Consider the following 14224-nt stretch of genomic DNA (forward strand, 5'->3'; position numbering starts at 1 on the left):
ATTGTTTGACCTAACTGTTTTTTCCCACTACAAGTGCCACTGTTAGATGAGATCACCTCAAAACAGTCCCTCAAAAGCCGAAATTTACCATTCAATTTCTTTTTTAGATTTTAGAAAGATTTTAGACATGGAAAAACTTCTCCATGTAGTCATTTTTAGTAGAGTGGAATATTGCAATGGCGTATTCACAGGTCCCAAAAAAAAATCAACTAGGGAGCAAAGAAATCCGCGAAACCGCGAAAAAGCGGGACTCCACTAGGTTTCAAACGTCACTTCCCCTGTGTCGTCATCCTTCGTTTGGACTTGAAACGGTTAAGCCCGGTGGCGCGCCTGTCTTGCATCGGGAGCGCGCCGAGCCTCACCGGGGCCGAAAGCGAGCACACGCACGCACACACGCAAGAAAAGTCGCGACGAGGCCGGGACACGGGAAGGGAAGACGCACTCGGTTTTCCTAAAACGTCAGCGTCTGGAGCAGGCACCCCCGCCCCCGTTGGATGATATTATCTTTTATATTGTTTAAAAAGCAATTTTTACACGGAGGGTGTCGTTGAGACGGTGCACCATGTCGGGCAACAGGGAGGAGGAGCGGAGGAAACTGGCCGACATCATCAACCACTGGAACGCCAACCGGCTCGACCTGTTCGAGATCAGCCGGCCCACAGAGGTAGGAGGCCGGCGTTGGGGTGTCACGTTAGGCCGCGGTTCAGCGGGCCCTCGTCACCCTCCCACTTCTAACCGACCGACCTCGCCTCGGGAATGCCGATGACGAACCGCGGTGGGCGGCGTGGTTTGGTCGCTTTGCTCCCTGGGAAGTCCCTCAAGTTCCGCGCTAGGTACAAGACATTGTACACCAGACTCCATTGGGAAAACTGGGAATTTACTACGCCGTGCGTCTAGAGTCCTTAAACTAAACAACCTGACATATTTGCGCATTTTCAACTATAAAATAAAATGTAAACAAGCATTTTGGCTCATATTAGCGTCGTATTTTTACTGTAAATCACCCGCGAATTGTGATTTGACGTAGCTAGGTAGCAGCTAGCTACCGGACACAGCTGTGCGTTCTGGAGGTGAAGAAGGAACAACAACACCCTTCCCAACCTCAGCGCCGCCAACAAGTTGGTTTAAGGCGGCTGTCTGCGTGTATGGAGCAAAATAACCCTACCGAGTGTGAAGAAAACCGCAGCCACTTGTATGAAAAATGCTCAGGTGTCATGTTGGACGCAGTCGAGGCTGCGTAGTTCTGATATCGGCATATTTTTCCAGCGAGTCTGGCTGTGTTGTTCTCTACCACCGACGAGCCACTTGCTAGACGGCTAGTTATGCTGCTTAGGAGTTCAACATTTCATAGTAAATATGTCCACAGCTCCAACCATTTTTTTCAACAAAAGCCTTATTCAGTGACGTGCTAGCAAGCAATTCACGTTGTTGATAGGCGTCAAGCTATGCGTAGGTAGCAGCGTCTAGCACACCCTGCAAGGACATAGCCAGGGTTTTCATAAAATTAACGAGAAATGGAGCAAAGATGGAAATAAAAGTCAAGAGGATCGTGTTCATTTTTAAACATTTTATGATAGTTTTTACTTATGAGAATCGGCGAATTCACACGCTAACCCTTACCCCGCTTGCCACTTCATTTGTCCTGGCAATTCACCACTAACAACAACATTTTGTTTCACTAATATTATTATAGAATGACATCATTTTGGTGGGCTCGCAGGTCCTGAAGCAACAAGGGTGCACATCTTATTTATTCAGCAGCATCCAACAAGTTGATCAATAATATCCCCCGAACCTGAACATCTTACGCCTGAGCGCTTTTGATTTATGGACCTGATTGGGATTTTGTCAGCCGCCGTGTTTTAGGCGGGTGATGCCTTACCCCTCCCGCCCTCTTTCCTTCCTTCCTTCCTCCTCCATCTTGGATAAAGAGAGGGGGGGGTCACGGGGTCCCCTCCCCTTGAGCCGATTAATTCATCGGGATTGAAGCTGGCCGGCCAGAGTTGTGTACGCCGATGATTAACTGACACGCCGCCAGCGCTCAAGGCCTCTCGTAAGTCTGTTACTACACGAGGGCCACCGCGACAATAATGAGTCCGTTACGGCGTGGCGCGGCGCGGCGCGGCGCGGGGGCCACTGGTACAATAATATGACTGTTCCTGGACCGCCGGATAACAGGAAGAGTTGTCAAGGTTGCCTTTAACCCTTTTAGGAACAGCGATGACTACAGTGGACGTCTGTTGAAAAGTTAGCATTCACTGCCTGCCTAGGTCACGGAGTATGCGTTGTGGTAGTTAGTAAGAAAGGGACATTGATACTGAAAACGCATATTGACGGCAATAGACGTCCAATCCATTTTAACTGTGAGGTGGCTGGTAGCGATCATTCGATCAATGGCAGCCAACAAGTTATGTGAGGTTACAAGAAATTTAGAATGAAATATTTATTTATTTTTAGTACGGTTTTTAAAATTTTTAAGAAACCCTATCCTTATTTTTTAAAATAATATTATATGAATAAAGGATTTTTTTCCAAAATGGATCCTTCAATTAATTATCCATATTTATTTTATTACTCATTGCCAAATAAGCGGGAGCAACACTAATACTACAATTGTATGTCAAATGGGGGGCCACAAAATATTGTGCCATGGTCCGCAAGTTTGAGACCCCTGTTGTATATCAATCTAATAAAAACATGAAGAGAAAAAAAAATCATAATTTGTGCATGAAAGGGTTAATAAAAACTCACATATTAGCATTTTTTAAAATAATTTTATTATAATTCATCATTGTATTTATGACATAAAAAAGCGTCATAACTTTAAAATGAAGATTTTTCACATTTTACATCACTGTTAATTTGATTAATGGTAATTCAACGTTTGATCAAATGCATCCAAAAAAGCAGCATAAAACACTGTCAAAACCATAATTTTGTTGGAATGAAATCTTTAATAAGTTGAACAAATATTTGGACCCCAAAAATTCTTTTCTAATTCAGAGTAAAAGAAAGGTTTAAGCATGAATTAAAAAAAACAAAAAAAAACAAATGAAAATGCGGTGTCCCATTAAAGGCAAACAGATGCATGACACCCCCCTGCTATGCGGTGCCGCACCCCACCCATATGTCAGCTGCTTAATCCCAAACATCCCCTTCACACCCAGCCTGTTATAAAAATACCAGAAAATTCATCCGGCGGGCCGCCTGCCAATATATATATATATTTTTTAATGGAAAATGTTGAATTCCAGGTAGCATTTTAGACGTCGTACACATGTCGAGCTCGTCGAAAGTATTGATACTGAAATGTGATATTTGATAGCAAAAGTATCCATGTTCAGTTATTTGTTTTTGCGCTACTCCAGGTCACCAGAAATGTGTTGTCACAATGGAAATGAGCCAAGCGAACGTTTTTTCGCTGCCACCCTCTGACTTTGAACGGATTGGACGTCTGCGAGCGATAAACTCATTTGTGCATCTTGGTCAGAGGAGGGACACATTTTTCAACTCATTGTCTGCCAAAGACTGGTATTTTGGATAGGGAGAGGCATGCGCCCAAACCATTGGAGGTCCATCGCCATCAACGGCAGCTAAAGAGTTCGTGTCTCGTGTACAAATGCAACTACGGCAAGTGTGAACTAAAACCTGCTATCCAACCTGGAAGCTGTGACGCCCTCCCGCACAGGAAGCAGGAAGTGTGTGCTGTGCTCAGATTGTGGGCTTCCCGTGGTCTGTTTTCACTGTATAAAAAAAAACAGAACTATAGGCTTTTAACACGCAGTGGTTTATTGCATGTGAAGGACTATTAGTGAGCATACTTGTACATTATTACTGGGGGTGGGAACCTCTGGGTTGGATATTAGGGCATTTCCTGTTTGTTGATTACTTCCCGTTGATTTGGGGACATTTCCGTGTGACTTCTTGTCGGTTTTGGGGGCGCTCTGTTAATTTGAGGTCACCTGATGATTTTGGGTCATTCCTGGCTCACGATAAAGAAAGACTCATTTGTTGACATGAATGTAGTGCTGCTGTATTTATTGACAGAAATTTTACACTGAAGTATTCTTTGTCTGTGAGGAAGACAAAAATTTTGACAGGTTGTCCGTGACGATGCCAATAGAAATTAGGGCTGGGCAATGGCAACCAATTTCATCGCGTTCTGTGTAAAAATGAATACAAAAGTAGAAGTGTTGTTTTTGTCAACAATGACTAACGAAAATATTTCATTGACGAACAGTTTTTTCATGACAATGATGAGACGATAACGAGCTAAAAACGTGTCTTGGGAGACTAATACGTAACGAATGCCAGTTATTGTCTGAAGAAACTAAAACGAGATGAAAATGCACCATAGTTTCACTCACATGTTCACAATGACAGATTTTATGTGTAGTTAGCCTACATCGTAGTAGTGTCTGGTTGTGTCACTCATGTGACGTGCTGCGCCCCCCAACTCGCTCACTAGTGGCGTCTCCAGTCTCCCCATTGCTTGTTTTGAGACACACGCGTATTTCTTATCTTGGCAAGAGAGAATATGGAATGTTGCTTTAGCCTAAAAGGTCAGTGCTAAGTGATCCTCACACACCAAATGTAACTCGTAGCATTAGTACAGCATTCACGTTTGCGTTAGCATTAGGGTATTGCTAACGGCAAGCGTCCTTTTAAACTCTCGGACAACTTTTTTAATAAACAATTCGTGGCGTCCAGGTGGGTATAATTCATTGATAATAATGTTTGTTTTCCTGCTGAGTGTGTAATATCACATAATAGATTTGTAGATGCTAAAATATGTGCTCGTCCGTCAATGTTCATTCGAAATAATTGGAAACCTTTTTTTTTTCAAATGTATTTTTGGAGTGAAAATTTCAAATTTTACGGACAAAAATATTGGGTAAATGTCGACTAAAACTAGATGAAATGAGTTTTTCATCAACAAAAACTGGACAAATACGAACACATTTTGAAATGACTAAAACTAATAAGTATTATCGTCCAAAAGACTAAGACGAAAATGAAAATGGCTGCAAAAAACAACACTGTAAAGTGGTCATTAGCAGACTTATCTTAAATGTACTCTGATATGAATCTATTTTCACTCATTGGCTGCCTTGCACGGCGATAGACGTCCGATCCATTTGAATCAGGAGAGGCTGCCTCCCATTTTGAACGGATTCGCCGTCTACTGCCGTCAGTGGGAAGCATTGAGTTAATGCGCAGTGAAAATAATGAGATCAACTGTGATTCAGTGCATTTTGTATAATAATTCAATAGTAGCATTTATTTTAAAGGCACTGTCACCTTAATCTATATCAACTCATCATGAGTTAAAATAATTACCTCTGTTAATTCATAAGTTAACTCCTCAGGCAAAAAAAGCCAAAACTTGGTTCATCTTTCCATTGGAATGAGCTAGTTTCTGTCATCGAATATTCAAGACTGTTTTCCTGACCCGTGCATTAGGGTTAGGTTAGGTTAGGTTAACCCTAACCCTTACTCTATCACCAAACGGTGACAATTGTTATGGTGAGCCTTGTATCGCAAATTGTATCAGCAGGTTGCCACCGCTACTTATATGTGAACAAATACGGTGTTCTTGTCAAATTGGGTGCATTCAGCTTCTATACAGGTGCGCTTTGTAGTCCAAACATGAAAGTAATAAAAAAAACAAAAAAAAAAAACAATAAACGCTGTCATTATTCTGATTATTTCTAATCAGGTTTCAGCACTTAGTTTCAGGAACCGGTCCGGTCGAAGTGGATTGGACATCTAATGCTGTTAATGGAAAAATTGAGTCTTGAAATATCCCATGAACAATTCTCGTCATTCGCACGGCGGTGACTCACGCCGCCGCCGAGCGCCGTCCGATCCCGGCAGTTCAACGTTGGGTTAGGGCGGACCTAATTGGCGGGCGCGCAAACCAATCGGGGGAGAAGGGGAGGGGGATTAACGCCGTGCGACGACGCTCTATCTTTTGAGGGGCGGGTTGCTCTGCTGAGCACACACAATACACTTCTTGTTTTAGCACAAGAGGAAGGAATGAAAAGAGATAAGAGAGGGGACCAATCAGGGCACAGGAACGCCAGGCCGACCTCGTTTCAAGAGAAACGCTTTGCTTCAGCGGAAACTCCGTTCGGCCAGATCTCCCGCTTCAAACGGATCGGGCGTCTAGCGCCGTCAACGGCATCCACTGTGTAAATAGAAGATGCGGTTCAAATAACGGATTGAGAAATACAGTGCTTGCCAAAAGTATTGGCACCCCTTGCAGATAATGCTCCATTTCTCCCAGAAAATGATTGCAATTACAAATGCTTTGATAGTAATATCTTTGTTTATTTTGCTTGCAATGGAAAAACGCAAAAAAGAAAGGGGGGGAAAAAACTGAAATCATGATCGTTTTACACAAAACTCCAAAAAATGGGCTGTACAAGCGTATTGGCATCCTCAGCCTGATACTCTGTAACGCAACCTTTAGACGAAATAACTGCTATCCATCAATGAGTTTCTCTGCTGGAATTTTCGACCATTCGTCTTTGGCTAACTGCTCCAGGTCTGAGATTTAAAGGGTGCCGACTTCAGATCTCTCCACAGGTGTTCTATTGGATTCAGCTCTGGACTCACTTTAGAAGTCTCTAGTGCTTTCCCCTCAAACCATTTTCTACTGTTTTGGGTCATTGTCCTGTTGGAAGACCCAGGAGCTCTGAGGGAGACCCAGCCTTCTCACACTGGGCCCTCCACCATGCTGCAAATTTTTTTGGTAGTCTTCATAATGCCATGCACACGGTCAACCAGTCCAGTGTCAGAGATAGCGCAGCAACCCCAAAACAAAAGTGAACCTCCGCCATGTTTGACTGTGGGAACGGTGTCATTTTCTTTGAAGGCCTCTTTTTTGCCTGTAAACTCTATGTTAATGCCTTTTCCCAAAAGCTCTACTTTTGTCTCATCTGACCAGAGAACGTGTTTGGCTTTCTCAGGTAAGTTTTGGCAAACTCCAGCCTGACTTTTTTATGTCTCTGGGTCAGAAGTGGGGTCTTCCTGGGTAGAGTCCCTTTTCATTCAGACGCCGGCAGCTTGTACGGGTTGACATTTGTACCCTCGGACCGCAGGACAACTTGAACTTGTTTGGATTTTAGTCAAGGTTCTTTATCCGCCATCCGCATAATCTTTTGTTGAAATCTCTCGTCAATTTTTCTTTTCCGTCCACATTTAGGGAGGTTAGCCACAGTGCCGTGGGCTTTACACTTGATTGATGACACTGCGCACGGTAGAAACAGGCACATTCGGGTTTTTGGAGATGGACTTGTAGCCTTGAGATTTCCACGCTTCCTCACAATTTTGCTTCTCGAGTCCTCAGACAGTTCTTTGGTCTTCTTTCTTTTCTCAATTTGGTACACACAAGGGCACAGGACAGAGGTTGAGTTAACTTAAATCCATTTTAACTGGCTGCAAGTGTGATTTAGTGATTGCCACCACCTGTTATGTGCCACAGGTAAATAACAGGTGCTGTTATTGACACAAATTAGAGAAGCATCACATGATTTTTCAAAGGGTGCCAATACGTTTGTCCGGCCCATTTTTGGAGTGAAATGATTATGATTTCATTTTTTTTTTCTCATTCTTTTTTGTGTTCTTGCATTGCAAGCAAAATAAATGAAGCTATTACGACCAAAGCATTTGTAATTGCAATCATTTTCTGGGAGAAAAAGAGCATTATCTGACCGGGGGTGGCGTGGCTCAGTGGTAGAGTAGTTGTTCCCCAATCCAGAGGTTGTTGGTTGGATTCTCTGCCCTGATGAACTTGTCTAAGTATGCTTGAGCAAGACACTGAACCCCACGTTGCTCCTGGTGCTGCGTCACCAGTAGGTGGATGGCGATGTAGTTTTGAGGGCCTTGAAAGGTGGAAAAACACCATTTACCAGAATTGCAGGGGGGCCAGCAGTGTAAGCTCGTTAGAACTTCATTTTCACGTCACTGTGATGTGAACGTCTCCTGCGATGTAAGGTTTTTTCATTCTTCTGGTGTCTATTGAAATTATCACGAGTAGACGTCAAATCCATTTCAGCACGTTTGTTCATTCGCTGTCAGTACAAACGGATTGGATGTCCAGCGCCGTCAATGGCACTGAATGAGTTCATTTCTCTGGCTACGATGGAAACCAAAACAAGAAGAAGAAAAAAAAAATCTCCTCCCTAAGCAGTCCTCCTACTCTACTCCGGGTGGAAGGAGCCGTGTCACAATTTGGCGCTTCCATGCCGAGTGAAAGGAATGCCCGGAATGCGAACGGACTTTGGCTCTTTCCAGATAAGTCGCTCGCGCCGCTTGACTTTCCAAAAGTCACAGCGCGCGCGGACTTCTGAGCGTATCCAAATTCAGTTGCAAACAATGCTTCATTTTGCGTGGCAAATGGATGTTTTGATTGGTCACATGGCCAGAGATGTATTTTTCAATGGGTTTGGCCGGGGCTGAGAAATGTCAGTCTATGAATTAGCGTTGCACCGATACTATTTGTTTTATTCCGGCACCCGGCCGAGTGGTATCGCCCGATTCCGGTACTGTACCGATACCGCGTCCTTTGACGAAAAGACATTTTTTTCAAATACCAAATGCAAGTAAAGTCATTCTACCATGAGACACCGATTAGCTCATTGACAGTGACGTGCGATCCATTTGAAGTTGGCGGGTCGGCAGCAAATGAACAAGTAGAGGTGTGCAAAATTTCCGATTCTTAGATTATTTGCGATTCGGCCGTGGAAGATTCGAGAACGATTCACAAACATCCAAATTCCGATGATTGAAATATGCAAAGTAAAGCGGAAGTGCAACACACTCAGCGCGCCGCGCGGGCTTCGGGACAATGAGGAACGGAGTGAGAGTAGCTAAACATCATGCTTCTCATTACCCGGCCCCTCGGGTAATGCCAATACTCAACTCACGGCTCTAGCTCAACTCATGCCACGAGATAAAAAAACACAACAACATACCTGACTGCTGCCGAAAAGCTGCTACAAAGTACATCCACATAATGTTACGGTAGATATCATTTATATAGGAATAGATGCAATATAGATTCGGTAGCGTTAGCAGCACAGCTAGAAAAAGCTAGATGCGAGCGTAGTAAACGGTCGCCATCTTAAAGCAGTACACTTCCCTGCAAGGCTGTTGTAGCGAACCTTCCAAGCAAACCTAATTAACTTTTTATCTAAAATACTCCTAAATCGGTAAAATATTGACTTGAATCTATCTTTAAAATAGTTTTAAAACTTTCACATGTCGAAAGTAGACAAAAGGGAAATTATGGAATGACGGGAGCAATTTTAACAACTTTAACGGTTGATTCACAACATTAAAATAATTGAATGTAGTTTAAAGCTGCTGATATAGAATGGGGACTGGAGTTTTTTTATTTACTGTTATTTTTGTATATTTTTTACTGCTATATGTTAACTTGATACTGAAATAGTAGTTTGGTTTAGCCTGAGAGGATTTTTGAACACTTTTGAAACTAATGTACAAAACATTTATTTAAAAAAAAAAAAAAAAAAAAGGAGGGGGGTGCATCAATAATCGTTTTATAATCGAATCGGAGCCTCTGAATCGTAATCGTAATCGAATCGTTAGATGCCCAAAGATTCCCAGCTCTACGAACAAGGGTTTCTAACTTCATTTCTGACCGATTTTTCAAAGATTATTTGAACAATGTCGAAGCATCTGCTATTAATCCGTGGGTGCCACGGACGGCACTAGAACCGGAAGTAGCCGGCAGCAATTTACCATTTCAAAAAAATGAGTCAAATATGAGACAATTGTAAAAAAAAAAAAAAAAAAATCTCATTTGACAATTTTGAACAAAAAACTATCACTGCGATGGACGTCTATCTGAACTGGCTGTAGCTGGCAACGACTGACCATTCAAAATAAAGAGGAGCCCCCCCCCCGCATCCCGTGGCGGCAGCAGGGAAATGACTAGAGCCGTTGTAGTCCGGTGGCATAAAAATGGTTCGGGAGAAGCAACGAGTCGGCGGTTTTGACCAGTCTGCGGTCATCTAGCCCTGTCATACTGAAAAAATGCATTTTATGACGCTATGATGACTGGAGGAGGTAAACAGCCGATTTAAGGACGGATTTCTTCTTTCATCCGCGCCACGCCCAATTGTTGTATATACATAGTGGTATGAAAAAGTATCTGGACCTTTTTGAATTTCTCACATTTCTACATAAAATCACCATCCAATGTGATCTGATCTTTGTCAAAATCACACGGATGAAAAAAGTGTGTGCTTTAACTAAAACCAACCAAACATTATAGGTTTTCATATTTTTATGAGGCTAGTATGCAAACAATGACATAAGGGGGAAAAAATAAGTGAACCATTACATTTAATATTTTGTGGCCCCCCCCTTTGGCAGCAATAACTTTACGCTTCCTGTAGCTGCAGATCAGTCTGGCTTATCGATCAGGACTAATGTTGGCCCATTGTTCTCTACAAAACTGCTGTAGTACAGTCAGATTCTCGGGATGTCTGGCATGAATCGCTGTCTTTAGGTCATGCCACAGCATCTCAATGTGGTTCAAGTCTGGACTTTGACTTGGCCACTCCAGAATATGTATTTTGTTCTTCTCAAGTTGATTTACTTCTGTGTTTTGAAACATTGTCTTGTTGCAGCATCCATCCTCTTTTTAGCTTCAACTGTCTGGCAAACGGCCTCAGGTTTTCCTGCAAAACTTTTGAATTCATTCTTCCATGAATGATTGCAAGTTATCCAGGCCCTGAGGTAGCAAAACAGCCTCAAATCATGATGCTCCCTCCACCGTGCTTCACGGTGGGGATGAGGTGTTGACGTTGGTGAGCTGTTCCAGTTTTCCTCCGCCCATGACATTGTGTGTTGACTCCCAGATGATTCAACTTTGGTTTCATCAGTCTACAAAATAACTTCTGTGGTGTGCCCAAGTGCCTTTTTGGGAACATTAAATGAGCAACAGCAGTGGCTTCCTTCGTGGAGTCCTCCCATGAACACCATTCTTGGACATATAGTTGATGTGTGCACAAAGATATTGGACTGTGCCAGTGATTTCTGTAAGTCTTTAGTAGACACTTTTTCACCTCTCTTGAGTATTCTGCGCTGAACTCTTGGCGTCACCTTTGGTGGACGGCTGCTCCTTAGGAGAGAAGCAAAAGTGCCAGACTCGCTCCATTTGTAGACAACTTCTCTGACTGTCAACTGATGAACATCAAGACTTTTAGAGATGGTTTTGTATCCTTTCCCAGCTTTATACAAATCAGCAATCATTAATCGCTGGTCTTCAGACAGTTCTTTTGACCGAGCACATCAGACAATGCTTCTCATCAAGACAATTCTTACCAGGTGTGTGTTATATTGTGGGCAGGGCAGCTTTAAACTACTCATCAGTGACTGGGCACACACCTGACTTAAAATGTTTGGTAAAAATTGGTTTCAATTGCTCTTTAAGTCTCCTTAGACAGAGGGTTCACTTACTGTATTTTTCGGACTGTAAGTCGCACCTGAGTATAAGTCGCACCAGCCCAAAAATGCGCAATGAAGAGGGGAAAAAAAACATAAATCGCACAGGAGTATAAGTCACATTTTTGGGGGGAAATTTACTTGATCAAATCCAACACATAGAACAGATATGTCATCTTGAAAGGCAATTTAAAATAAAAATACAATAGAGAACAACATGCCGAATAAGTGTACAGTATGATAATGGTACGTGATGAATGAACAACCAAATGCGAATGTGGCCGGTATGTTAACGTAACATAGCTATTAAGAGTTGTTCAGATAAGTATAGCATAAAGAACATGCTAACAAGTTTACCAAACCATCAGTGTCACTTCAAAACACCAAAATACCATGTGAAATGATGTAACAATGTGTTAATAATTTTACACATAAGCCAAACTGAAAAAAACTGCGACTTATAGTCCTAAAAATACAGTACTCCACCCCCCCACCCCTCTGTCATTGTTTGCATGCTATCCTCATTAAAATATGAAAACCTATGAATGTTTGGGTGGTTTTAGTTAAAGCTGACACTGTTTTTAGGTCTGTGTGTTTTGACAAAGATCAGATCACATTTGATGGTGATTTTATGCAAAAATGTGAGAAATTCCAAAAGTTTAGATACTTTTTTTATTCCACTGTACTTCAATAGCCTCAGGATATGATTTGAAGTCCAATAATCATGCTATTTAAGATTTCATTTTAGGTGTTGTATACACTTTAACGGTAGGAAGGTTTTTCAGTTTTTAAGATGTCCGGTCAAAGTAAAACAGTTGACACATTTTTAAACCACTGTCTGTGGCGGCCCATTGACGGCCACTTTAAACAGTGTTTGAACTCGCAAAGAGCAGGTGCAACACGTGCCCATACTATTTTCAGACTTGGTTTGCTTTCATCCTTCAAGTCAAAAGCGGACTACTTTTCATTTCTTGTTTGTCCACCTGAGACACCTGAGAAGCGGGTCGCGGGAAACCCGACGCCGTCCGACAGTCGTCGCGGCCGGGTCGAGTTGCCGTCATTGTCGTAATGGAGTAAGGCTTTCATATCTTCCTAATGCCGTTATTTTCACGTTTTCTTAGAAATCATTGGCTGCCATTGACGGTGACGGACGTTCAGTCTATTCGAAGTGGGAGGGCCGGGGGCGGCCAACCTCCCGCTTCAAATGGATTGGACGTCTACTAGCGATGAACTCATTTCAAATGACGTCCAAAGCATGAAAAGAGCGTTCGTGGCCACCCCGAGGCCACGTTTTCATCAAAGTCGATCCATTAACATTAAAGTTATAATCATCTTATTTCTCTAAAAGGTTATTTGATCAATGTCAAGCATCCGCTATTGACTCATCGGCTGCCGTTGACGGGGATGGACGTCCAATCCATTTCAAGTGGGAGGGGTGGCCGCGAATGACCAAAATGGAACCAGAGTGCAGGAACGTGATGTCGTGAAGGGAAGGGAGGGTGGCGCCCCCACGTGTTGCACTTGAGGATAGAAATAATGGGATTCATATGGTGGTATTTACTGGGAGTGTCCTTAATAAAACGGCCGTTGTTTTCAACTCGCTACAGCCACGCCTACCTTCAACTTGACGGGTGTTGTTGAACTTCACACCCAAGTGGAGCATTTACAACCTCCTTCTCATACTTCTGTGTTCATGTGGGAAAAAACTCAATGTCAAAATACTGTTTGCTTCCTAAAAAGTAGTGTTGCAACAATACCAGTTTTGGCCCCTGTGACCGATTCTCAATTTGGGCTTTGTGGTAACGGCCGTTGTCGATACCTTACCCATGCGTTGTTGTTTTTTGTTTTTTTTTTCTCAAGGGAAAAATAATAAAATTGTATACATTTTCAAAAAAAAATTCTCGGTATGGTATCGGTATTGGCCGATCCCACAGCTGGGTATTGGAATTGGGAGCCCCCCTAAAGAAAAGGTATTTGTGCATGAATATTTTTTTGGTTTTTAATTAAAATGGTTTTAAATGAATAAAAGAGACTTTTTCGAATGAGTTTTTTTACAGTAAAAAAAGTTAAATTATTCATTCATTCATTCATTTTCCATGCCGCTTTTCCTCACGAGGGTCGCGGAGGCGCTGGAGCCTATCCCAGCTAACTACGGGCAGTAGGCAGGGGACACCCTGAACTGGTTGCCAGCCAATCGCAGGGCACAAGGAGACATACAACCATTCACGCACACACTCATACCTACGGACAATTTAGAGTGTTCAATCAGCCTACCATGCATGTTTTTGGGATGTGGGAGGAAACCGGAGTTCCCGGAGGAAACCCACGCAGGCACGGGGAGAACATGCAAACTCCACACAGGAAGGCCGAAGCCCGGGATTGAACCCTTGATCTCAGAACTGTGAGGCAGACGTGCTAACCACTCAGCCACCGTGCCGCCCAGTTAAATTATTATATAAGAAAATATTAATTTTCAAGGGACTCTAAAGGAGGTTTTTGCTCCCCAAACGATGAATTACTATCACAATTTAGTGCTCGATTTCATCTGAAATCAATTGATCATTGCCATTCCAGTCCAATGGGTTGGATGATTATTGCCCTCAATGGCACACAATGAGTTCAATGCAAAATTGGTTTTTTCCCCCTCTTCCTCCACCTTTGTAAAGTGGCCCAATGATTTCTGGAAACGAAAAAAACGGCAAATGGCGTAGGAAGTTCACTCTTTGAACCCTGCACGGTTACG

The 14224-nt window shown here is 42.8% G+C and overlaps 1 protein-coding gene across 13 annotated transcripts in view; it reads left to right on the forward strand.

Annotated features, from left to right (window-relative positions):
• Positions 1-313: 313 nt before the first annotated feature.
• The window catches only part of afdna (afadin, adherens junction formation factor a), a 67326-nt gene continuing 53415 nt past the window's right edge, over positions 314-14224 (forward strand). For 11 of the 13 annotated variants that reach the window (XM_057822206.1, XM_057822212.1, XM_057822214.1 and 8 more), the window contains exon 1: positions 314-664. In XM_057822206.1, the coding sequence (XP_057678189.1) occupies positions 563-664 (102 nt within the window). In that variant the 5' untranslated portion in view covers positions 314-562. The remainder of the gene's footprint in view (positions 665-14224) is intronic. The other 2 variants (XM_057822213.1, XM_057822215.1) reach the window with 1 other exon arrangement.

The sequence above is a fragment of the Corythoichthys intestinalis genome, chromosome 19 (genome assembly GCF_030265065.1).
Source record: "Corythoichthys intestinalis isolate RoL2023-P3 chromosome 19, ASM3026506v1, whole genome shotgun sequence".
Lineage (NCBI taxonomy): Eukaryota > Metazoa > Chordata > Actinopteri > Syngnathiformes > Syngnathidae > Corythoichthys > Corythoichthys intestinalis.